The 23748-nt window shown below is 45.8% G+C and overlaps 1 protein-coding gene and 2 non-coding genes across 3 annotated transcripts; all 3 read left to right on the top strand.

Annotated features, from left to right (window-relative positions):
* The first annotated feature begins 10677 nt into the window (after positions 1-10677).
* RPL18A (ribosomal protein L18a) lies at positions 10678-22667 on the top strand. Its single transcript, XM_044280543.1, has 5 exons — positions 10678-10799; positions 14284-14463; positions 17314-17443; positions 19245-19354; positions 22527-22667. The coding sequence occupies exons 1-5, from the start codon at positions 10782-10784 to the stop codon at positions 22617-22619; spliced, it is 531 nt and encodes a 176-aa protein (XP_044136478.1). The 5' UTR covers positions 10678-10781; the 3' UTR covers positions 22620-22667.
* On the top strand, positions 11153-11284 carry LOC122929850. Its single transcript, XR_006388065.1, has one exon. It is a non-coding gene; the product is annotated as a small nucleolar RNA SNORA68 (small nucleolar RNA).
* Positions 14761-14893, top strand: LOC122929849. Its single transcript, XR_006388064.1, has one exon. It is a non-coding gene; the product is annotated as a small nucleolar RNA SNORA68 (small nucleolar RNA).
* Positions 22668-23748: the final 1081 nt, after the last annotated feature.

The raw sequence follows: 23748 nt of genomic DNA, 5'->3' as shown, positions 1-23748 counted from the left end.
ACAGGGCACACCTGTGAAGTGAAAACCATTTCAGGTGACTACCTCTTGAAACTCATCAAGAGAATGCCAAGAGTGTGCAAAGCAGTAATCAAAGCAAAAGGTGGCTACTTTGAAGAACCTAGAATATGACATATTTACAGTTGTTTCACACTTTTTTATGTATATAATTCCACATGTGTTAATTCATAGTTTTGATGCCTTCAGTGTGAATCTACAATTTTCATAGTCATGAAAATAAAGAAAACTCTTTGAATGAGAAGGTGTGTCCAAACTTTTGGTCTGTACTGTACATGTAATAATTTTCACCCTCCCCTACCCTCTCTGTGTGCTAGCGCCGGTATTACATACATTTTTATAGTTATAGGAATGTGTCAGGATACAGCCAAGGTAGACCAGTTATAGGAATGTGTCAGGATAGAGCCAAGGTGGACTAGTTATAGGAATGCGTTAGGATAGAGCCAAGGTGAACCAGTTATAGAAATGTTTCAGGACAGAGGTAAGGTGGACCAGTTACAGGAATGTGTCAGGATACAGCAAAGGAGGACCAGTTCTAAGAATGTTTCATGACAGAGGTAAGGTGGGACAATTATAGGAATGTGTCAGGACTGAGGTAAGGTGGACCAATTATAGGAATGTGTCAGGACAGAGGTAAGGTGGACCAATTATAGGAATGTGACAGGACAGTGGTAAGGTGGACCAGTTCTAGGAATGTGTCAGGATAGAGCCAAGGTGGACCAGTTCTAGGAATGTGTCATGACAGAGGTAAGGTGGACCAATTATAGTAATGTCTCAGGACAGAGGTAAGATGGACCAATAGGAATGTGTCAGGACAGAGGTAAGGTGGAAACATTATAGGAATGTGTCAGGACAGAGATAATGTGGACCAATTATAGGAATGTGTCAGTACAGAGGTAAGGTGGGCTAGTTATAGGAATGTGTCAGGATAGTGCCAAGGAGGACCAGTTCTAGGAGTGTCAGGACTTTACTGTATTAGCCCATGGGGCAAAGTGTATAAAAAAGCCTATTTGTCTGGCAGGGGAGGCCACATGCTTCAGTTACCTTCTGTGTTTCATTTGTTTCTTAAAGAGGACCTTTCACTTCAATAAAAAATCGAAACTAAGTATACAGACATGGAGAGCGGTACCCAGGGATCTCCCTGCACTTACTATTATACCTGGGTGCCGCTCCGTTCTCCCGGTATAGGCCCTGGTAGCTTCAGATTTTTGGCTCAACTGGGAGGAGCCTGCTCTTGTTCTCCTGGGCGTCTCCTTCTCCCAGACTGTAGCGCTGGCCAATCGCAGCGCTCCGCTCATAACCTGAGAGTTTTTTTTCTCTCAGGTTATGAGCTGAGCACTGCGATTGGCCAGCACTCCAGCCTGGGAGAAGGAGACGCCCAGGAGAACAAGAGCAAGCTCCTCCCAGTTGAGCCGAAAATCTGAAGATACCGGAGCCTATACCGGGAGAACGGAGCGGCGCCCAGGGATAATAGTAAGTGCAGGGAGATCCCTGGGCGCCGCTCTCCATGTCTGTATACTTAGTTTCGATTTTTTATTGTAGTGAAAGGTCCTCTTTAATACTATCCAGACAGTATTGCTTTAACCTACAGTCTGTGATATTTAACAAGGAGGAACCACAAAATCAATCTGAAGGCAGATTACCTGCACCCTTTTGCTATACCCAGAACATTAGTTACTTTAAAAAAATTAAAACACAAAGGCTGAACTGTTTATTACAGTAAAATATACTTATATTTTAATAGATGCTTTTAAAATTACATTTACAATATAATACATAAATATAGATCCATAATGGTAGAAATACAATGTTTAGAATATTAACAATAACATTAAAGGAAATGTATCGGCCTGTTTCTGCCCTCCAGACCAACCAGAACACATTTATGGTATCACGATGTGCTTCCCAATGTTGTTCTTATCTTTTTTCTGACTTCTGAATGCACTAAAAATGATCTTTATTCCACGCCTGCTCTCTATGCTGATGATAAAGGAGCCATGAGGTTGGCTCCTCACCACGCACTTCTGTTCTGGAGCATGCTCCCGGAATTCAGGGCGAGCATAATGAAGAACACCATAATGAGTGCGCCCAGCCTTACTGCTCATGTGCCGAGAGCACAACATCACATGAACGAGATATTGAGAGGCCAGGCAAGAACTCAGGAAGGCCCAGGGATGACATTTGTGCGATTGCGATTAGGGCCCTAAAAATTACGATAACGATATGCGATGCAATATTTTAAGGGAATTGTGCTAGAGGTCTATTTGCTCGGATTTTTCCATATGAGCCGCTGATGCGGCTGGGTATGACATAGTTATGGGGGATCTGTGGATGGCACTGTTATGGGGGATCTGTGGATGATGCACTGTTATGGGGGATCTGTGGATGATGCGCTGTTATGTGGGGGATCTGTGGATGATCCTGTTATGTAGGGGATCTGTGGATGATGCTGTTATGTGCAGGATCTGTGGATAGCGCTGTTATGTGGGGGATCTGTGGATGACGCTGTTATGGGGGATCTGTGGAGGATGCTGTTATGGGGGATCTGTGGAGGACGCTGTTATGGGGGATCTGTGGAGGACACTTTTATGGGGGATCTGTGGAGGACACTGTTATGGGGGATCTGTGGATGATGCTGTTATGTGGGGGATCTGTGGATGACGCTGTTATGTGGGGGATCTGTGGATGACGCTGTTATGTGGGGGATCTGTGAATGACGCTGTTATGTGGGGGATCTGTGGATGACGCTGTTATGGGGGATCTGTGGAGGACACTGTTATGGGGGATCTGTGGAGGACACTGTTATGGGGGATCTGTGGAGGACACTATTATGGGGGGATCTGTGGAGGACACTGTTATGGGGGATCTGTGGAGGACACTGTTATGGGGGATCTGTGGAGGACACTTATGGGGGATCTGTGGAGGACACTGTTATGGGGGATCTGTGGAGGACACTGTTATGGGGGATCTGTGGAGGACAGTGTTATGGGGGATCTGTGGAGGACGCTGTTATGAGGTGAATCTGTGGATGGCACTGTTAAAAGGGGATGTGTGCTATGACACATAGGGCCATGAGGAGGGCCAGCATAAGACACACATATAGCATCTTATGCTGGTCCCCCTCATGGCCCTATGTGTCCCCTCATGTGTCCTAAACTGCGCACACAACTGGCTTTGTGTGTAAAGTATTTTACTACTGTGTGAAACAATCTCTCTCCTATTGATAAAATGGCCAGCCTCTGTACTCACTTTCAATATGAATGCATGGTAGCGAGCGGGCCGGCCGGCGCGTGACTGACGTCACTTAGTCACGCTCCTCCCACTTAATTCAAGAAGCAGGCGGTGTTCTGCCACTTTTATATACCCGGACAAAAGTCTATACCCGGAAGTGATGTAGCTGCACCGGAAGTCGCCGCTGCAGTGCATTCATAGTGAAAGTGAGTACAGAGGCTGGCCATATTATCAATAGGAGAGAGATTGTTTCAGACAGTAGTAAAATACTTTACACACAAAGCCAGTTATGTGCGCAGGGCCCCTTCATATATAATCGCAGCATTTTCGGGTCTGCCAAATCGCCATATCGCATTTGGCGATTATCGGGATTCGATTATTTTTTCGATATATCGTGCAGCCCTAATTGAGACCGGCAGTAGATGCACTGCCAGATATAGGGGTTATTAAGACCGGCTTCTAAAAAGCCGGTCTTAATAAATTACCCCCTAAGTGCACCCTTAGGGCTGTTTCACACGAGCGGATGCCGTGCGTGACAGCCAAGACCCGATGCAGACTGCAGAGGCACGGAGCAGTAACATGACTGATAATGCTCCGTGCCTCTCTGTGATCTCTTTACTACAAAATCACAGTGAGATAAAGTAGTCACCGTGATTTTGTAGTAAAGAGATCACAGAGAGGCACAGAGCATTATCAGTCATGTTAATGCTCTGTGCTTCTGTCCGCATCGGGTCTTGGCTGTCATTCACGCAGTGGGTGTCACGCACAGCATCCGCTCTTGTGAAACAGCCCTTAGGCCAATTTCACATCAGCATATTCAGTCTGTGAAGTGCACTCTGTGTGACAGCAGTATTTCTCAGACTGATAACTGCTATTGTGACAAACTCAATGCCTTATAATTGACAATGCTGCGCAATAGCGAAGCCTAGTATCGAAAAAAGGCAAATCCTGGTATCGAGGTCGATACCAAGCAAAAGTATCGATTGGGTATCGAAAAATTCGATACCCGACACAACCCTAGTTCTATGTACTGAAGTGTACTAACGTAATTCCAACAGTTCAGTAGACGAGTTCAGCCAGGAACACACAGCATTATTGACTCCCTTGATGAGGTCCTACATGGCCAAAGATAAACTAGCGCTCTGCTCAGATTCAAAATTAGAATCAGCGCTGTCCCTTGAATTGGTGGAAAGAACCATAGGAGAAGTTACATCGCCAGCTGTAATCCTGTCCTGGGAAGGACCCGAGGATGCAGAGGAGGAGTGCGACTTGCAAGACAAAACCCTCCGTCGCTCTGGAGGTGGAGCGTGACCTGCAAAATATTGTTAAGTGGGTGCATGTGAAATAAGCAGTAATCCTGGTGGAGGAGGCCTTCCTTAGAACAGGACATAGAGGCTGGGAAGGAGCCTGAAGGTGAAAAAATAAAATAAAAAAATTAACCAGAGGCTACCCTACTGGGCCCCAGATAAGGTGTCCCCCAAAAGAGGTGTTGCCTCAGCTGTAGGCACTTCAGAGGATGTGCTGGACACAGAAGCTGATGATCACCAGGTGAAAAGCTCAAAATAGAAGTAGAGAAAAAGTGTTGGAGAAGTCCCCCTACAGGGAGTCCACGCTTGGAAAGGACTGGGTAGGAAGAAGGCCCCTCTGAAGAATAGCAGCAGGCGCCAAAGAAAAAAGAATGAAAAGAAAGAGGCAGAGAAAGGTACAGTTTACTCAGGATGGAATCCAGGGACCTCTAGTACAAGACATTGTGGGTGACGCTAGGGAGGCTCGTCCCAGTAACCTCCTGCTATTGGCTGCACCCCCTTACCCCCACGCCGGGTGTTTTCATCCGCGCGAAGGGTAAATGTAGCTGCGGCCGTGCCGGTATAAGAAGTGACGCGGGGGCATTATAGGCCTTGGGTAACCCCTTTAATTTACACTTTGATCACTGGTAGAATAAATTTTCCTACTTTAGCATGGCAATGTATTTTCCCTGTCAGTGCTTGGCTTCCATACAATGCAACCCTTGCGGCCATTACTAAGCCTCTGCCTATCAGTGGGACTAGGGCTAGGAAAAAAAAAAAAAAAATTTTAAATAATAATCTTAATCATTTCAACTTTATGGACGATTAGGTTATAATCACAATTATTTCTTTCTGGCAAAAATGTTTTATTTGTCTGTTGGGGGTGCACTGTATGTAGAAAGGTGCACATATACATTAGATACTGTCCTCCCTTTATATACTATAATGTACTGTATACACTCACCTAAAGAATTATTAGGAACACCATACTAATAGGGTGTTGGACCCCCTTTTGCCTTCAGAACTGCCTTAATTCTACGTGGCATTGATTCAACAAGGTGCTGATAGCATTCTTTAGAAATGTTGGCCCATATTGATAGGATAGCATCTTGCAGTTGATGGAGATTTGAGGGATGCACATCCAGGGCACGCAGCTCCGTTCCACCACATCCCAAAGATGCTCTATTGGGTTGAGATCTGGTGACTGTGGGGGGCCATTTTAGTACAGTGAACTCATTGTCATGTTCAAGAAACCAATTTGAAATGATTCGAGCTTTGTGACATGGTGCATTATCCTGCTGGAAGTAGCCATCAGAGGAGGCGTACATGGTGGTCATGAAGGGATAGACATGGTCAGAAACAATGCTCAGGTAGCCCGTGGCATTTAACTGATGGCCAATTGGCACTAAGGGGCCCAAAGTGTGCCCAGAAAACATCCCCCACACCATTACACCACCACCACCAGCCTGCACAGTGGTAACAAGGCATGATGGATACATGTTCTCATTCTGTTTACGCCAAATTCGGACTCTACCATTTGAATGTCTCAACAGAAATCGAGACTCATCAGACCAGGCAACATTTTTCCAGTCTTCAACAGTCCAATTTTGGTGAGCTCGTGCAAATTGTAGCCTCTTTTTCCTATTTGTAGTGGAGATGAGTGGTACCCCGGTGGGGTCTTCTGCTGTTGTAGCCCACCTTTCTTTCCCATTCTGACATTCAGTTTGGAGTTCAGGAGATTGTCTTGACCAGGACCACAACCCTCCATGCATTGAAGTAACTGCCATGTGATTGGTTGACTAGATAATCGCATTAATGAGAAATAGAACAGGTGTTCCTAATAATTCTTTAGGTGAGTGTATAGTGGAAGGACTAGATGAGAGTTTCTGATGTATACAAAGAAAGGGCTGGGGAAGGGTACACTATATACTCTCCTCCAGTCATCCCTCTATATACACTATATACCCCCTCCAGTCCTCCCTCTATATACATTATATACCCTCCTCCAGTCCTCCCTCTATATACCCTCCTCTACTCCTCCCTCTATATACACTATATACCCTCCTCCAGTCCTCCCTCTATATACCCTCCTTCAGTCCTCCCTCTATATACACTATATACCCTCCTCCAGTCCTCCCTCTATATACCCTCCTCTACTCCTCCCTCTATATACACTATATACCCTCCTCCAGTCCTCCCTCTATATACCCTCCTTCAGTCCTCCCTCTATATACCCTCCTTCAGTCCTCCCTCTATATAAACTATATACCCTCCTCCAGTCCTCCCTCTAGATACACTATATACCCTCCTCCAGTCCTCCCTCTATATACACTATATACCCGCCTCCCTGTATATACATTATATACCCTCCTCCAGTCCTCCCTCTATATACATTATATACCCTCCTCCAGTCCTCTCTCTATATACCCTCCCCAGTACTCCCTCTATATACATTATATACCCTCCTCCAGTCCTCCCTCTATATACACTCCTCCAGTCCTCCCTCTATACACATTATATACCCTCCTCCAGTCCTCCCTCTATATACATTATATATCCTCCTCCAGTCCTCCCTCTATATACATTATATACCCTCCTCCAGTCCTCTCTCTATATACCCTCCCCAGTCCTCCCTCTATATACATTATATACCCTCCTTCAGTCCTCCCTCTGTATACATTATATACCCTCCTCCAGTCCTCCCACTATATACACTATATACCCTTCTCCAGTCCTCCCTCTATATACACTATACCCCTCCAGTCCTCCCTCTATATACACTATATACCCTCCTCCAGTCCTCCCTCTATATACACTATATACCCTCCTCCAATCCTCCCTCTATATACCCTCCTCTAGTCCTCCCTCTATATACACTATATACCCGCCTCCCTCTATATACATTATATACCCTCCTCTAGTCCTCCCTCTATATACACTATATAACCTCCTCCTGCCTCCCTCTATATACATTATATACCCTCCCCTAGTCCTCCCTCTACACTCCTCCCTCTTTATACATTATATACCCTCCTATATACACTATATACTCTCCTCCCTCTTTATACAGTACAGACCAAAAGTTTGGACACACCTTCTCATTCAAAGAGTTTTCTTTATTTTCATGACTATGAAAATTGTAGATTCACACTGAAGGCATCAAAACTATAAATTAACACATGTGGAATTATATACATAACAAAATTGTGTGAAACAACTGAAAATATGTCATATTCTAGGTTCTTCAAAGTAGCCACCTTTTGCTTTGATTACTGCTTTGCACACTCTTGGCATTCTCTTGATGAGCTTCAAGAGGTAGTCACCTGAAATGGTTTTCACTTCACAGGTGTGCCCTGTCAGGTTTAATAAGTGGGATTTCTTGCCTTATAAGGCTACCTTCACACTAGCATTCGATCGGATCCGTTCTGAACGGATCCGATCATATTAATGCAGACGGAGGCTCCGTTCAGTACGGATCCGTCTGCATTAATAACTTAGAAAAAATTCTAAGTGTGAAAGTAGCCTGAGCGGATCCGTTCAGACTTTCAATGTAAAGTCAATGGGGGACGGATCTGCTTGAAGATTGAGCCATATGGTGACATCTTCAAGCGGATCCGTTCCCATTGACTTACATTGTAAGTCTGAACGGATCCGCTCGCCTCCGCACGGCCAGGCGGACAGCTGAACGCTGCAAGCAGCGTTCAGCTGTCCGCCTGTCCGTGCGGAGGCGAGCGGAGCGGAGGCTGAACGCCGCCAGACTGATGCAGTCTGAGCGGATCCGCTCCATTCAGACTGCATCAGGGCTGGACGGAGGCGTTCGGGTCCGCTCGTGAGCTCCTTCAAATGGAGCTCACGAACGGACCTATGAACGCTAGTGTGAAAGTAGCCTAAATGGGGTTGGGACCATCAGTTGCGTTGTGGAGAAGTCAGGTGAATACACAGCTGATAGTCCTACTGAATAGACTGTTAGAATTTGTATTATGGCAAGAAAAAAGCAGCTAAGTAAAGAAAAACGAGTGGCCATCATTACTTTAAGAAATGAAGGTCAGTCAGTCCGAAAAATTGGGAAAACTTTGAAAGTGTCCCCAAGTGCAGTCGCAAAAACCATCAAGCGCTACAAAGAAACTGGCTCACATGCGGACCGCCCCACGAAAGGAAGACCAAGAGTCACCCCTGCTGCAGAGGATAAGTTCATCCAAGTCACCAGCCTCAGAAATCGCAGGTTAACAGCAGCTCAGATTAGAAACCAGGTCAATGCCACACAGAGTTCTAGCAGCAGACACATCTCTAGAACAACTGTTAAGAGGAGACTGTGTGAATCAGGCCTTCATGGTAGAATATCTGCTAGGAAACCACTGCTAAGGACAGGTAACAAGCAGAAGGGACTTGTTTGGGGTAAAGAACACAAGGAATTGACATTAGACCAGTGGAAATCTGTGCTTTGGTCTGATGAGTCCAAATTTGAGATCTTTGGTTCCAACCACCGTGTCTTTGTGCGACGCAGAAAAGGTGGACGGATGGACTCTACATGCCTGGTTCCCACCGTGAAGCATGGAGGAGGAGGTGTGATGGTGTGGGGGTGCTTTGCTGGTGACACTGTTGGGGATGTATTCAAAATTGAAGGCATACTGAACCAGCATGGCTACCACAGCATCTTGCAGCGGCATGCTATTCCATCCGGTTTGCGTTTAGTTGGACTATCATTTATTTTTCAACAGGACAATGACCCCAAGCACACCTCCAGGCTGTGTAAGGGCTATTTGACCATGAAGGAGAGTGATGGGGTGCTGCGCCAGATGACCTGGCCTCCACAGTCACCGGACCTGAACCCAATCGAGATGGTTTGGGGTGAGCTGGATCGCAGAGTGAAGGCAAAAGGGCCAACAAGTGCTTAAGCATCTCTGGGAACTCCTTCAAGACTGTTGGAAGACCATTTAAGGTGACTACCTCTTGAAGCTCATCAAGAGAATGCCAAGAGTGTGCAAAGCAGTAATCAAAGCAAAAGGTGGCTACTTTGAAGAACCTAGAATATGACATATTTTCAGTTGTTTCACACTTTTTTGTTATGTATATAATTCCACATGTGTTAATTCATAGTTTTAATGCTTTCAGTGTAAATCTACAATTTGTATAGTCATGAAAATAAAGAAAACTCTTTGAATGAGAAGGTGTGTCCAAACTTTTGGTCTGTACTGTACATGATATACCCTCCTATATACACTCCTCCCTCTATATACAATATATACCCTGCTATATACACTCCTCCCTCTATATACCCTACTATATACACTATATACCCACCCTGTGGAGCAGGCACAGAGGCGGCAAAACCTCTGCATGTAGTTAAAGGGTTTCTACCACCAGAAATACTGTTATGTAGCTGACTGACGTTAGCTATGCACTAATGTCAGCACTACATAACAGTATGTTTTTTTTGTTTTTTACATTTCTCCCTTCAGCCGTTTTGGTAAAATAAGCACTTGTATAATATGCTATTGAGCCTCTAGGTGCTATGTGGGCGTAAAATCAGCACCTAGAGGCTCCGTCTACTCACCCTTTATCCCGCCCAGGTCCCCTGTTCTACCCGCCCCGCTCCTCTTGATTGATGCCACGGTCCACCGCATTGTTGACGAAATCCCGCACCTGCGCTGTTGACTTCTGTCTTTGGCGCAGTGAGTGAAGGCCGCTCTCCTTATGCCGGCTTCCTCACTGTGACGTAGTCGGCGCAGGCGCAGTGAGGAATCCGGCACCGGGAGCGCATCATTCACTCACTGCGTTGAAGACAGAAGTGAACGGCGCAGACGGGGATTTAAAAGTGCTTTTTTTTACAAAAACGGCTGCAGGGACAAATGTTAGAAACATACTGTTATGTACTGCTGACATTAGCGCATCGCTAACATCAGTCAGCTAAATAACAGTATTTCTGGTGGTAGAAACCCTTTAAACTTCCTTGTAAGGGGATGTACTGTAGGTGACTTTATAAGAGCTCACAGCAGCTCTCACACCCCTCATATACTCCACTACAAACTACATAAACATACAGCCCCCTCACCAGAAATCACTGACCACAGTGCCTGCACTCTCCCTGCTCTGCTTCTCCTACAGCCCTTTCCCTGCATCTGGCACAGTCTGTAAGGGGCGGGCGGAAGCAGTCACGTGATCTCATGACGTCATGCCCTCAAAGAAGCCTATACATTCTAGGCTTTACGCTGGCACTTCCTTTCGCTCGGCAGCAGGGCTTGAGGCAACATGAAGGCGTCCGGCGCTGTAAGAAACTCGGGAAAAGCAAGGCATAGGGGCTAGATATCGGGACGGGGGTCGCCCTATGAGGGCCCCATGGTCTGCCCGAGAAGAGCTGTGTGTGCGGGTCCCGGTTGGAGACTGCTTGGCTGTGTTTTAGAAGCTCTCCTTTCTTGCGGCCTACCCATCATGGCGCCCGAACCCAGCCATGCGGCTCTTCTGGAGGGCCTGGGTGGGCAAGCCGTGCCCCTGGGAAGTAATGGATGTGGATTTCCATGGGGATGCTGATTACTTTATATTGTAAACGGACGTGTAGTGGGTGAGGCGGCCTGCACTCCCGCGTGTGTGGTGGGCTGTCTGATCACCCGGCCTCATGTCCTAATGCACACAAAACCCAAAGATTCTCATGCTGCCTCCATGATGGTCTTGTCTGCTGTGCAGATAGTAACAGTACCTTGTCGCCTTCCATAGGCTGATGTGCACATGGAGGTGAAATAGAAGGTCCAACAAGTATATGAATAGCACGACAGATGGATTTGGTGATCTAGGACAGGGATTAGTAACCCCTGGCACTTGAGCTGTTCTAAACTACAAATCCCAGAATCCTTTTTTTACTTCTATGGGATTTACAAGAAAAGCTGAGCACTTGTGAATGCTGGGAGTTGTTGTTTCACAGCAGCTGGAGGGTTGCTGATCCCTGATCTAGGACACTTTTTCTCTGTCCTGTGTGGCCGCTGTTGGGGGCTTCAATATGGCGCTGTCAGGGAAAGGTGATGCTTTAGTCCTTGTTTAATGTCCCTTTGAGGCTGGGTTTCCACATTCTGTATTTTTGATGCAGTTTTTAAAGCCAAAGCCAGGAATGGGTCCTAGAGTGAAGGTGCGCCAGAGGGTTGCCTGGAGTGGAGATGCCACTTTTTTAAAAGCCGCACATCATAAGTGAGATGTGTTCTAATCAGTAATCCTGAAAAACTATTCACTCCACTTTAGAAAGTGGTAAATCTAATCAAAAGTTGGGGGGGGGGGGGGAAATAAAATAAAGCTTCATGGAACATTTTTACACCACAAAACAGGCATGGCAGATTTGCTAAAGGTCCTCCTGAGTCCAATCTTGTGTTTGAATCACTGCTGGCTTTGGCTCTATAAAGTGTATCAAAAATGTTTATGGGGCTGTTCAGACAGTATTTTGACAGTGGAATTTGGTGCCGAATCCATGGCAAAACGCCCAGTGCAAGGTTTCTGCTCTGCCACCCAGTGGCTTTTTGGCTGGGAATCTGTCAAAACACTATCAAGAATGGCCCTTAAAGGGGTTGTCTCACTTCAGTAAGTGGCATTTATCATGTAGCGAATGTTAAAGGGAGTCTGTCACGCAGATTCCCCCTATTAACATAACAGTGTTATGTCCACGGCCCCCCCCCCCCCCCCCCTATTAAAACAGTGCTTACCGCGTTTGTTCCTTGCTAGCATCGTTGTGGAGCAAAACAATTTTAATCCGCATGAAAATGAGTCTGTGAAGGTGCCCATGGGCGGCGTTACAATTGCCGGTGCCCAGGCCCCTGGGTAATTTTCATACGAAGGCACTCCCCCTCCGCCGTGTCTGCCCGCCCTTAGTCTCTGTTCTAACCTCCCTCCCGTCCGTAATCCCGCGCATGCGCCGATGAACGCGATATCGGCGTGTGTGCATTGAATGAGCACTGTCGGGCAGGGGCATCGCAGTTTAGCGTGCGCATGTGTGGGATTACGGATGGGAGGAGGGAGGTTAGAACAGAGACTAAGGGTGGGCAGACACGGCGGAGGGGGAGTGCCCGTATGAAAATGACCCAGGGGCCTGGGCACCGGCAGTTGTAACGCCGCCCCTGGGCACCTTCACAGACTCGCTTTCATGCGGATTAAGTGTTTTTCTCCACAACGATGCTAGCAAAGAACAAACGGTAAGCACCGTTTTAATAGGGGGAATTTGCGTGAAAGACTCCCTTTAATACAAGGCACTTACTAATGTATTGAGATTGTCCATATTGTTTCCCTTGCTCGCTGGACTCATTTTTCCTTCACATTATATATTGCTTGCTTCCGTGGTTACAGACCACCCTGCAATCCATCAGTGGTGGCCGTGCTTGCACAATATAAGAAAAAGCACTAGTCTATTTGCACTCCCATGGTCCCAGCCACCAGAGAGACTGACACTTTTTCCTATAGTGTGCAAGCACAACCACCACTGATGGATTGTAGGGTGGTCTGTAACCATGGAAACGAGCAGTATATAATATGATGGAAAAATGAATCCAGCCAGAACAGAAGGCAATATGGATAATAACAATACATTAGTAAGGGCCTTTCATTAGCATTCTCTGCATAATAAATGCCAGTCTAGTTGGATTCTGGTGTAATATACTTTAATATACTTTTAAATTAGAACATATCCAGCTATATCCTTCAGTGTAAAAGGAACACTTCCATCTTTTAGAATTGTGGTTGTTTTTCTATTTCATTTTGCCAGTGCTGTACCATTCAATATTAAAGGAACCTGTCACCATGATTTTGTGCATAGAGCTGGGGACATGGGCTGCTAGATGGCCACTAGCACATCCACAGTACCCAGGTCCCATAGCTCTCTGCGCTTTTATTGTTAAAAGTCCGTTTTGATTGATATGCAAATGACCTGATATGAGTCCTGTAGCCAGAGATGAGTCAAGCGGAAAGGAGCCCAGCACCGCCCCGCGTCCTCCGAATCTCCTCCTTGCTGGCTGATGTCACAGAGCTGGAGTGCCGAAATCTCGCGATGCGCGAGCTAGCGCATGCGCAGTGTCGACATAATGTTCATTCCCTGTACTGGCATCAGCACAAGGAACGAACTACGCATGCGCTAGCTCGCGCATCGCGAGATTTCGGCGCTCCAGCTCTGTGACGTCAGCCAGCAAGGAGGAGATTCGGAGGACGCGGGCGGTGCTGGGCTCCTTTCCGCTTGACTCATCTCCGGCTACAGGACTCATATCAGGTCATTTGCATATCAATCAAAACAGATTTTTAACACAATAAAAGCGCAGAGAGCTATGGGACCTGGGTACTGCAGATGTGCTAGTGGCCATCTAGCAGCCCATGTCCCCAGCTCTATGCACAAAATCCTGGTGACAGGTTCCCTTTAAATACAAAATATTGTCCTTATGGAGCAGTCAATACAAATCAGGCTTCCTATAGATAGGAAACCTATTGTCAGGTTACTACAGCTGTGATGCCTGCTAGTATAATAGTGGTTAGCACTGTTTCTTACATAGCAGTTGTCACCATGACGTAATTGAAATGAGCGCTAGCAATCTCTTATACCTCTTAACCATCTATATCAGGCATTCTCAAACTGTGGCCCTCCAGCTGTTGTAAAACTACAACTCCCACCATGCCCTGCTGTAGACTGTTCAGGCATGCAGGGAGTTGTAGTTTTGCAACAGCTGGAGGGCCGCAGTTTGAGGATGCCTGATCTATATGTTCTGTGGTGATTGATATACTTTTCTTTTTGTAGTTGAGAGAGTACAAGGTAATTGGGCGCAGTTTGCCTACAGCTAAGAAACCTGCACCACCTCTCTATCGTATGAGAATCTTCGCACCCAACCATATTGTGGCAAAGTCCCGATTTTGGTACTTTGTGTCTCAACTGAAGAAGATGAAGAAGGCGTCTGGAGAGATTGTGTACTGTGGACAAGTAAGTGTTTCCAGGATATAACTTGGGCAATTAAAGGGGTTTTCTAGTCTCTCAGTATTGCTGGCCTATTCTCAGGAGTATCATATGGGGGGGTCAGACACCTGGCATCTGTGCTGATTGTTGGGGGGGTGTCAGACCCTCACTGATTATCCTGAGGATAGGTCATCAATGTTGAGTAACTGGAAAAATACTTGAAGGCAAATAGAATTGGTTTAATACTGATGACCAGTATCAAACCATTATACCAGTGTGAATCCATGTTCAGTATGTTGGGTTTAATGCAGGCAGAAATTGTAAAAGGCACACACAACCCAAGGATTATTATTTTGCCGTGTAGTAATCTTGTCTTGTGTGCCCAAAGTAAGGTTGTACCTTGTCGCCTTTCAAGAGCGAATGTGCTCATGAAAGTGAAATTGAAGGTCCTATATATAATTAAAATACTTTTCCTCTTGCCTCCACAATGGCATTACCAGAAGGATACTGCACCTCCTTAGGGGCAGGAAACGACTAGATCAGTGGAATAAAATGCCTCCTCCAATATCCTGTCCCTCAGGATGCAGAAGAGTCGGTGCAACTATTGGCACAGCCTTTGGGTTTGTTTGACCGGGGGGCTGATGCAGGGGGTAGAGACGTGGGACTCTCATTCCTTGGTCCTTTCTACTCCTTGGCGTAAGTCTGGCGGATGCTGGCAGCCCCTTTCCTTACTCCAGGTGGCAAGAGCAGGCGGTATGTTGGGGCAGAGGATCGCGGCCATTCGGTTTCCATGGCTTGTATGCGCATTAACTCTGTGGAAGAGGAACCTTGTCACGCCAGAGGTGATGTCTTGGGCGCTATAAGTCATCCAACTGGCGCCCCCCTCTGCTTTTAAAATGTGGGAAGCGCCCATCCTGGGAACAAGCGTGAGACAAGGGAGTAGAGTTGTGGCTACACTGACGGTTCCTGTCTTCAAGGAACTTTGCTATTCCTTCTGTGGAAGATGTCCCTGGTCTCTTAGGGAGACGCTACCCATAAATCTTCAGATCCTCCCAGACTCTCCAGCCCGGTAAGCCTCCTCCAGGAGGGCCCATACTCTAGCTTTTATTATATATACAGGGTGATAGTCGGCAGGTACTATCTGCTCTTAGGTGATGGCTCTTTTGTTACACTTAGGCTGACTTCACACGGGCGAGATTTCCACGCGGGTGCAATGCGGCAGGTGAATGCATTGCACCCGCACTGAATCTGGACCTATTCATTTCTATGGGGCTGTGCACATGAGCTGTGATTTTCACACATCACTTGTGCGTTGCGTGAAAATCGCAGCATGCTCTATATTGTGCGTTTATCACGTAACGCAGGCCCCATAGAAGTGAATGGGGCTCAGTGAAAATCGCAAGCAAGTGCGGATGCTGTGCAATTTTCACGCATGGTTGCTAGGTGACAGTCTATTCACTGTATTTTCCCTTATGGTTATAAGGGAAAATAATAGCATTCTGAATACAGAATGCTTAGTAGGTGATCAATTGAGGGTTAAAAAAAATAATTAACTCACCTTCTCTTGATCGCGTAGTTCCCGGTCTCCTTTAATGTTTAACTACCGGCTAAAGGACCTGTGTTGATGTCAGATCACATGGTCCATCACCGTGGTGATTTTTTTTTTTTTTTTCCTTATCCTATCAAGATCAGCCAGCACAGGTGGATGCATTAGCAGGTCGGTGGCTGCAGGGCCTTTTATATGCGTTCCCACCATTTGCTTTGATACCAAAAGTACTAACGAAGGTGATGAAGGGAGCACAGTTAATTCTCATTGCCCCTTTCTGCCCCAGGAGAGCCTGGTTTCCGGTTCTAAAGTCCCTAGCATAACAGGACTTTTGGTAGCTTCTGCAAGTTCCGGACCTCCTATACCAGGGCCCAGTGACTCATCCGGACATTCCTAATCTCTGCCCGTTCAATCTCCAAGCCGTCAATCTTAAAGATTATCTGATGCAGTTATAGACACGTTGGTGCACAGTAGGAAGCAGGTGACGTCTAAAATATATCTGGAGTCTGGAATGCTTTTTTGCTCTCTGTATCAGAAGTCTGGAACCCATCCATGGTCCCGGATGTCGGCTTAATACTGGATTTCCTTCAAGCAGACTTGGAGAAAGGCCGCAGAGTAAGTACTCTGAAAATACAGGTATCAGCCCTAAGTGCCTTCATGGGTACCAAGTTGGCAGAGCTGGAATTAAAGTTTTTTAGGGGTGCTAGTAGAATCCATCCTTTTTTCAGGTCCAAAGTTCCTCCATGGTATTTAAATATGGTCCTTTCGGTTCTGATACTCTTTGAACCTCTAGATAGGCATTTCAGAAAAATTGCTTTCCTGAAAACCCTTTTCTATTGGCAATTACCACTGTCAAGAAGGTGGGGGAGATTCGAGCCTTCTCCATCTCCGCCCTATCTTACAATCCTGGAAGATCGAATAATTCTACAACACTCGCCAAGTCTTCTCCCTAAAGTAGTCTCTTAAGTTCCACTGCCAGAAGGAAATCTTTTTATCCTCGGGGAAACTTCATAAAAAGATTCCAGAACTTAGATGTTAGGATTAAACAATATATAATACTTTGCTCTAAGGAAAAAAATGGCATTTTATTGCACTGATCTAGTTGTTTCCTGCCCTTAAGGAGGTAGAGTAACCTCCTGGTAATGCAGTTGTGGAGGCTAAACAGAAAATCCAATTACTGGTAAGAGTAATTTTTGTTTTTCCTGCCGGTCTTGGATAAGTGTTTTTTGTCAGATATGGGTTTGTGGTTTTTCAAATTCTTTCAATCTATTAATGTTACCAGGGAACACAAACTGTAGACCCCAGTGTCTTAATGCTGTTTTGTTTTGTAGGTCTTTGAGAAATCTCCTCTAAAGGTGAAGAACTTTGGTATCTGGCTGCGGTATGATTCTCGTAGTGGAACACACAACATGTACAGAGAGTACAGAGACTTGACTACAGCTGCTGCAGTAACCCAGTGCTGTAAGTATACTTTATAGTCTAGTAGTGCCATAACTACACTGCTCTATCCATCATGTAGTGGATGGAGTTGTTACTGCAACACTGCTGCCTCCACTGATCAGCAGACATTGGTGGCCTTGCCCAGGTGTCGGCAACCTTAAAGGGGTATTCCCATCACATACAATGGGAGCATATCGCTGGGATATTCCCCCGTTGTCTGATAGGTGGGACTCTGGGACCCGCACCTACAAGAACTGAGCGCGGAGAGCTGTGGCTGGAGGACCCCGGTGTCTGTCAACCACCAAGCACTGCTCCCATAGAAGTGAATGGGTGTGCACGCGCGGCCCCAGCTCACATTCATTTCTATGGGGCAGACAGAAGTAGCCGAGCTCGGCTATTTTTGGCGGCCCCATAGGAATGAATAGAGGACGGCTAGCGATATGCCCCCATTGTGTGTGATTGTAAAACCCCTTTAAGCACTCCAGCTGCTTTGAAACTACAACTCCAGGCATGCACACTTGCTTGGCTGTTTGTGTAACTCCCACAGAAGTGTTCTGGGAGTTGTTTCAGAACAGCTGGAGTGCAGGAGGTTGCTAATCTCTGGCCTAATCTGAGGATAGGTTGACAATATGAGCAGACTGACAGATAACCTGTTTGAAGTGGCTGCTGTTCCCACCGGAGCTCCGATGAGCGCTGCAGTCTCTTCACAGTCCACCAAGCACAGCGCCGTACATAGTATAGCAGCAGTGCTTGATATTGCAGCCTAGTCTCATTCACTTGAATGGGACTGAGCTGTGTCTAAACCATGACTGAATTTATGGTGACATCACTGGCCTAGGAAGAGCCATGCCCTGCAGCCTCTTGAGTATCAGATTGGCGAAGCCTCTGATCAGCAGTTCACTTATTCAGAAGCTTAAAGGGATTCTGCAGTTAAGGCAGTAGCACCGCTGCCTTCTTGCGGTTTACCGGAAGCCCAGTGACGTCACGACTAGTATCACTGGCCTGAATGGGGCTAAGCTCCGTTCACTTGAATTGAGCTTAGCCCCGCCCAGGCCAGTGATACTAGTTGTGACATCACTGGGCCTGCAGTAAACAGCGAGAAGGCAGCGGTGCTCCAGGAGCGTAGTTGCCTTCTCAAACAGCTGATCAACAGGGGTGTCGGACCTGCCGATCAGATGCTGCTGATCTATCTAGAGGATAGATCATCGGTTTAAAAGAACTGCAGAACCCTTTTAAATAATTTACAAGTTATACACAGTCTCCTCCTGTCAAACTGTATATCAATCTGTTCCTGCTCTATAACATGCTGCCTGCAGATTACACTGCATTTTCATATTGACAGATCCCATTAAGGGAATCACGGACCCATTCAGGTTGAATGGGTCTGGATCTGTCCCAAAGGCCGCACAGTGGTTGCCCATGCATTGGGAACCGCAAATTGCAGCCCCCAATGAACGGCCGGCACACGTTTGTGTGCATGAGCTCTAAGGCTTTGGCTACACTGAGTTTTTGTAGCACGACTGATTTTAACTATTTAACTACAGGTGCAGTCCAAATGAAGAGAGATCTGTTATTTTAGATGAAAACAAGTACTTTGTTTTGTTTTTCTGTTCTGGCTCAGAAGAATGGAAAGCAAAACTGATGTGAACCTACCCTAAGCAGCATTTAAGCTTGTCATAAGCGTTGGTGTCTAGGGTTGAGACTATGTATAATAAGCTTGTCTTATTTTATAAAAAAAAAATTCTGTCCCTCCCTGTTTACTTGTTGATTAGATGTCGGCATCTGTATGGCTTGATTTGACACATTACTTTCACTCTTCTAGACCGTGATATGGGTGCACGCCATCGTGCTCGTGCCCACTCCATTCAGATTATGAAAGTTGAGGTGATTCCAGCCAACAAGTGTCGCAGACCAGCCATCAAGCAGTTCCACGTAAGTAAAGCACCATTGTACATAACAGTATTAAGCCTCATTCACACGTCAGTGTTCTGTATTTGTTCTCCACGGACAGCACATGTCCCCATTCATTTTAATGTGTGTATTCACACATCAGTGTTTTAGCACAGTATCTATTTTCTCCATGTTCACGGATCCATCACGCCCATTATAGTCTATAGGTCCATGAAAACCACGGATGCCATCAGTGTTTCATGGATTATTAGGTAGAGATGCTTTGAAAATTATTTTTCAGCTGTTCAGTGTCAGTGAAACACGAATGACTGCAAAAAACAGACACCCGGATCCATCAGACCTCTTTAGAGGCATCACTGACCACCTTTTCACAGTTCAAGGCCTCCTGCACATGAACGTGTGCGCCCCGTGGCCGTGCTGCAATGCACGAACACTGACCCTGGGGCAGCTGCAACATATTGTGGGCCCGTTCACTTTAATGGGTCCGTGATCCGTTCCACAAAAATATAGAACGTGTCTTTTTGCAGAAAGGGCGGAAGTGCAAGATAATGCACCTGGGGCGTAAAAACCCAAGGGCAGAATATAGAATATTCGACACAGTCCTGACCTCAGTATCTGAGGAAAGGGATTTAGGAGTAATTATTTCAGAAGACTTAAAGGTGGGAAGACAATGTAATAAAGCAGCACGAAATGCAAGCAGAATGCTTGGATGTATAGGGAGAGGTATAAGCAGTAGAAAGAGTGAAGTGCTTATGCCGCTGTACAGAACACTGGTGAGACCTCACTTGGAGTATTGTGCGCAGTACTGGAGGCCATATCTCCAGAAGGATATAGATACTCTAGAGAGAGTTCAGAGAAGAGCTACTAAACTGGTCCATGGATTGCAGGATAAAACTTACCAGGAAAGGTTAAAAGACCTTAATATGTATAGCTTGGAAGAAAGAAGAGACCGAGGGGATATGATAGAAACTTTTAAATACATAAAGGGAATCAACTCGGTAAAGGAGGAGAGCATATTTAAAAGAAGAAAAACTACCACAAGAGGACACAGTTTTAAATTAGAGGGGCAAAGGTTTAAAAGTAATATAAGGAAGTATTACTTTACTGAGAGGGTAGTGGATGCATGGAATAGCCTTCCTGCAGAAGTGGTAGCTGCAAATACAGTGAAGGAGTTTAAGCATGCATGGGATAGGCATAAGGCCATCCTTCATATAAGATAGGGCCGGGGCTATTCATAGGATTCAGATATATTGGGCAGACTAGATGGGCCAAATGGTTCTTATCTGCCGACACATTCTATGTTTCTATGTAAGTACGGGACGAAACCCACATAGAAGCACTCCGTGGGGTTCCGTTCCGCATCTCCGTATTTGCGGCCCCATTGAAGTGCATGAGTCCGCATACAGCAACGGGCAGCACACTTGTGTGCAGGAGACCTAAGGGCTCATGCACACGGGCATTGCAAAGAAAAAGGGGGTCAGTCAGCACATTCCAATGCGCAGGGGCACGTTGCTATGGCTGAGAACACTGTAAAACAAAACATGCAATGCAACAGCTCTCTGCAAACCAAATAAAGTACAAAAATGAATAATAATTGCTAGTGCTATACTTATAAATTAGTGGCCGAACTGTGGCCTGCATAGAGCGGGTTTTTAATACATGGGCACCGTCCTTGTGCACCCAGCATCACGGATGCTGGCCCATTCACTTGAATGGGTCCGACACCTGGGAGCTGCAGATCGGAAGCACTACGGAGGGCTTCCGTGGTGTTTCTGTCCGTGCTGTCCCGGCCGCCACACGGATGTTGCAAATTGCGGTCCCCAATGCACGGAATGGCCTAAAGGTTACGTTTTCTACTGGTTAAAGTGCTCTTGACTTCTTTGAATAAAACGTCACTAGTGACTAATTTGGACTTCTGATGTCCGTATTGATCAGAACTGGGATACCCATGACTGTTGGTCGCTTGCCCCCACTATCTGTCAGTCCCATAGACTTTGAATTGAGTTATCAGTACACCTTATTTGGTGGACACGGGACACCCATTTTTGACGATCAGTGGGGATCCCAGCCGTTGGACCCTACAATCTAGCAATATATCCATTAATCCTAGGGAGTGGGACAATGCAAAGCTATGCCTTTTTAAGAAAAATATATACTTGATATGAATTTCATTTGTTTCACTGGTTTTGTATGAACCCATAATAAACCAATGTACCGTGATAGTGATAGAAAATCACTCACTTGCCTGCCAGTAGTTCAAACGAGTCTGCCCAATTGATGAGGTTGACATGATTATGTTGGATTTTATATCTAGGAAAGGACCATGCTGCAATTTCAGAAAACACAATTCACTCAAATTGCAATGCACTCGAAAAATGTCACAAAAACAACTTTTTACTGCCTTTAATAAAGCCCATACACTTCCATGTGGGGTGGTGTTTTTGCATAAAAAAAACCCTGAAACCACTCTTAGTGACTGTTCTAAAATGTAAACTTTCAGATGTGCCATTTCCTGTGCAGATTTGAGTAAAAAGGCTCTGTTCACACCTACACCATGGGTTGTTGTAAACTGAAACCACGATGCAGTGCTGTATCTGTTGCATCATTGGCACTGGGTGGGACACGGGTCTCCAGTAACCTTGGGGCAGATTTTTAAAAACATTCTAGTTGTTTTTTGGTGCAGTTTACACTATAAAGATGACATGCATGTCTTGCACCACGCTTGCCAACTGTTCTACACACTTTTGTAAACCATTTACATCTTGACCAACAAAGGGGCATTGGATAAATGAGCATCCGTGCATCCTGCCATTTTGATGGAGAAATAGTGCTGCATTAAGGTTGTTTTCTGAACATGTTGCGGGGGGAGGAAAGAGTCTGATATTCTGGTTTAGTAAGTTCCAGACTAAACCTACAGTGCCCCTTGTATATTCAGCTAGGTCTCTAGTACCTGACTGTATCTGCACACCTAATGTGTTTAGAGCTCTGGGACTATAGATTACTCATGCTGCATAATGTTTCCTATTAAAGTCAATGGAGAAATGAGTTCCAGAGGGACAGCTTCCACTTTAGTCTAACAGAAATCTGATGCCATTGTGAACAGGACCTTAACATAGTGTGCTCTGTGTGTTAATGTTAAGCAAAAACTAACAAGTTTTTTTTATATATTTTTTTTTTTTCCTAAACATTTTAGGACTCAAAGATCAAGTTCCCTCTGCCACACAGAGTTTTGCGTCGCCAGCACAAGCCTCGCTTCACCACCAAGAGACCAAACACCTTCTTCTAAGCAAGGCACTATTCTTGTTCTGTGGTCAAATAAAGTTCTTATTTGGAAGTTTCTTTGTATTTTCAGTTGATCGAAGTCTTTTGACAGAGATATTATGGCTGTGTTGTTCAGATCTTGTTTAGTGTGATTGAGCCTCTTATTAAACAGCTGTAAACGTTTGTAGAAAAACTACACCAGCCCAGGGGCTGGCACAGATGTGCCTAGTTTGATCAGACGCCTGCCTTGTCATAAATTTGATGAATTTAACGGCAGCGCAGAGGAGGGAAATAAGACTAGCGTAAAAAGCCATTCTTTGTAAATGTGCCCCAATGCATTTTAACTGCTATGGCTACTTTCACACTAGTGTTTCTAGTTTTCCGGTATTGAGATCCATCATAGGGGCTCGATACCGGTAAAAAATGCTTCAGTTTTGTCCCCATTTATTGTCAGTAGGAACAAAACTATTGAACGGAGAGCAAACCGCAACATGTAGTTTGCTTTCTGTTCTGAGATGTGGAGCAAGTCTTTTTGGGTGTTTTGGTGCTGTGTTCCATGGTTTCGCTGTATGGTGGTGCCCCAGCAAGCGGGTGATGCTACGGCTGCCCCAGGGCAGGAGTATGACCTGCTGCTGCTGACTACTTCGGTGATGCTCCGTCAGAAAACCCCGCCAGTTACCACTGAGTAGAATGTGCTGTACACGTTCTTCTCCCATCTTGATCACTTCTCCTATGCCAAGGACAACGTGGAGCGGGAGAAGGAAACCAAAAAGACAGCTGCCGCCTTTTGGTCCTCCATGCTGGCGGCGCATCACAGCATGAACTTCCTGGGGCAAAAGCTGAGTGAGCGCGGACACGTACCTATCATAATGGCTGGCACCCCCTACAGTCACTTTCCAGCCATGATTTGCTATGATGGACAGGGGTATTACCACCTACCACATTTATAGAGTATCTGCAGTGTATGCCATAAGTATCTGATTACATGTGGGTCCCACTTCTGTTTCCCCCTGCTGTGCACTGTCCCCTTCACTGCAGTCAAAACCTAGAACCCCTCTACACACAGGATTACTGCATATGATGGGACTAATGCTTAAAGGGGTTGTCCAGCTTTTGTTTTAAATTTACACCCCACCTAGCAGTGACATTCAGCA

The sequence above is a fragment of the Bufo gargarizans genome, chromosome 2 (genome assembly GCF_014858855.1).
Source record: "Bufo gargarizans isolate SCDJY-AF-19 chromosome 2, ASM1485885v1, whole genome shotgun sequence".
Taxonomy (NCBI): domain Eukaryota; kingdom Metazoa; phylum Chordata; class Amphibia; order Anura; family Bufonidae; genus Bufo; species Bufo gargarizans.
The sequence above is the reverse complement of the archived record's forward strand: the minus strand, read 5'-3'. Positions and strand labels throughout refer to the sequence as shown.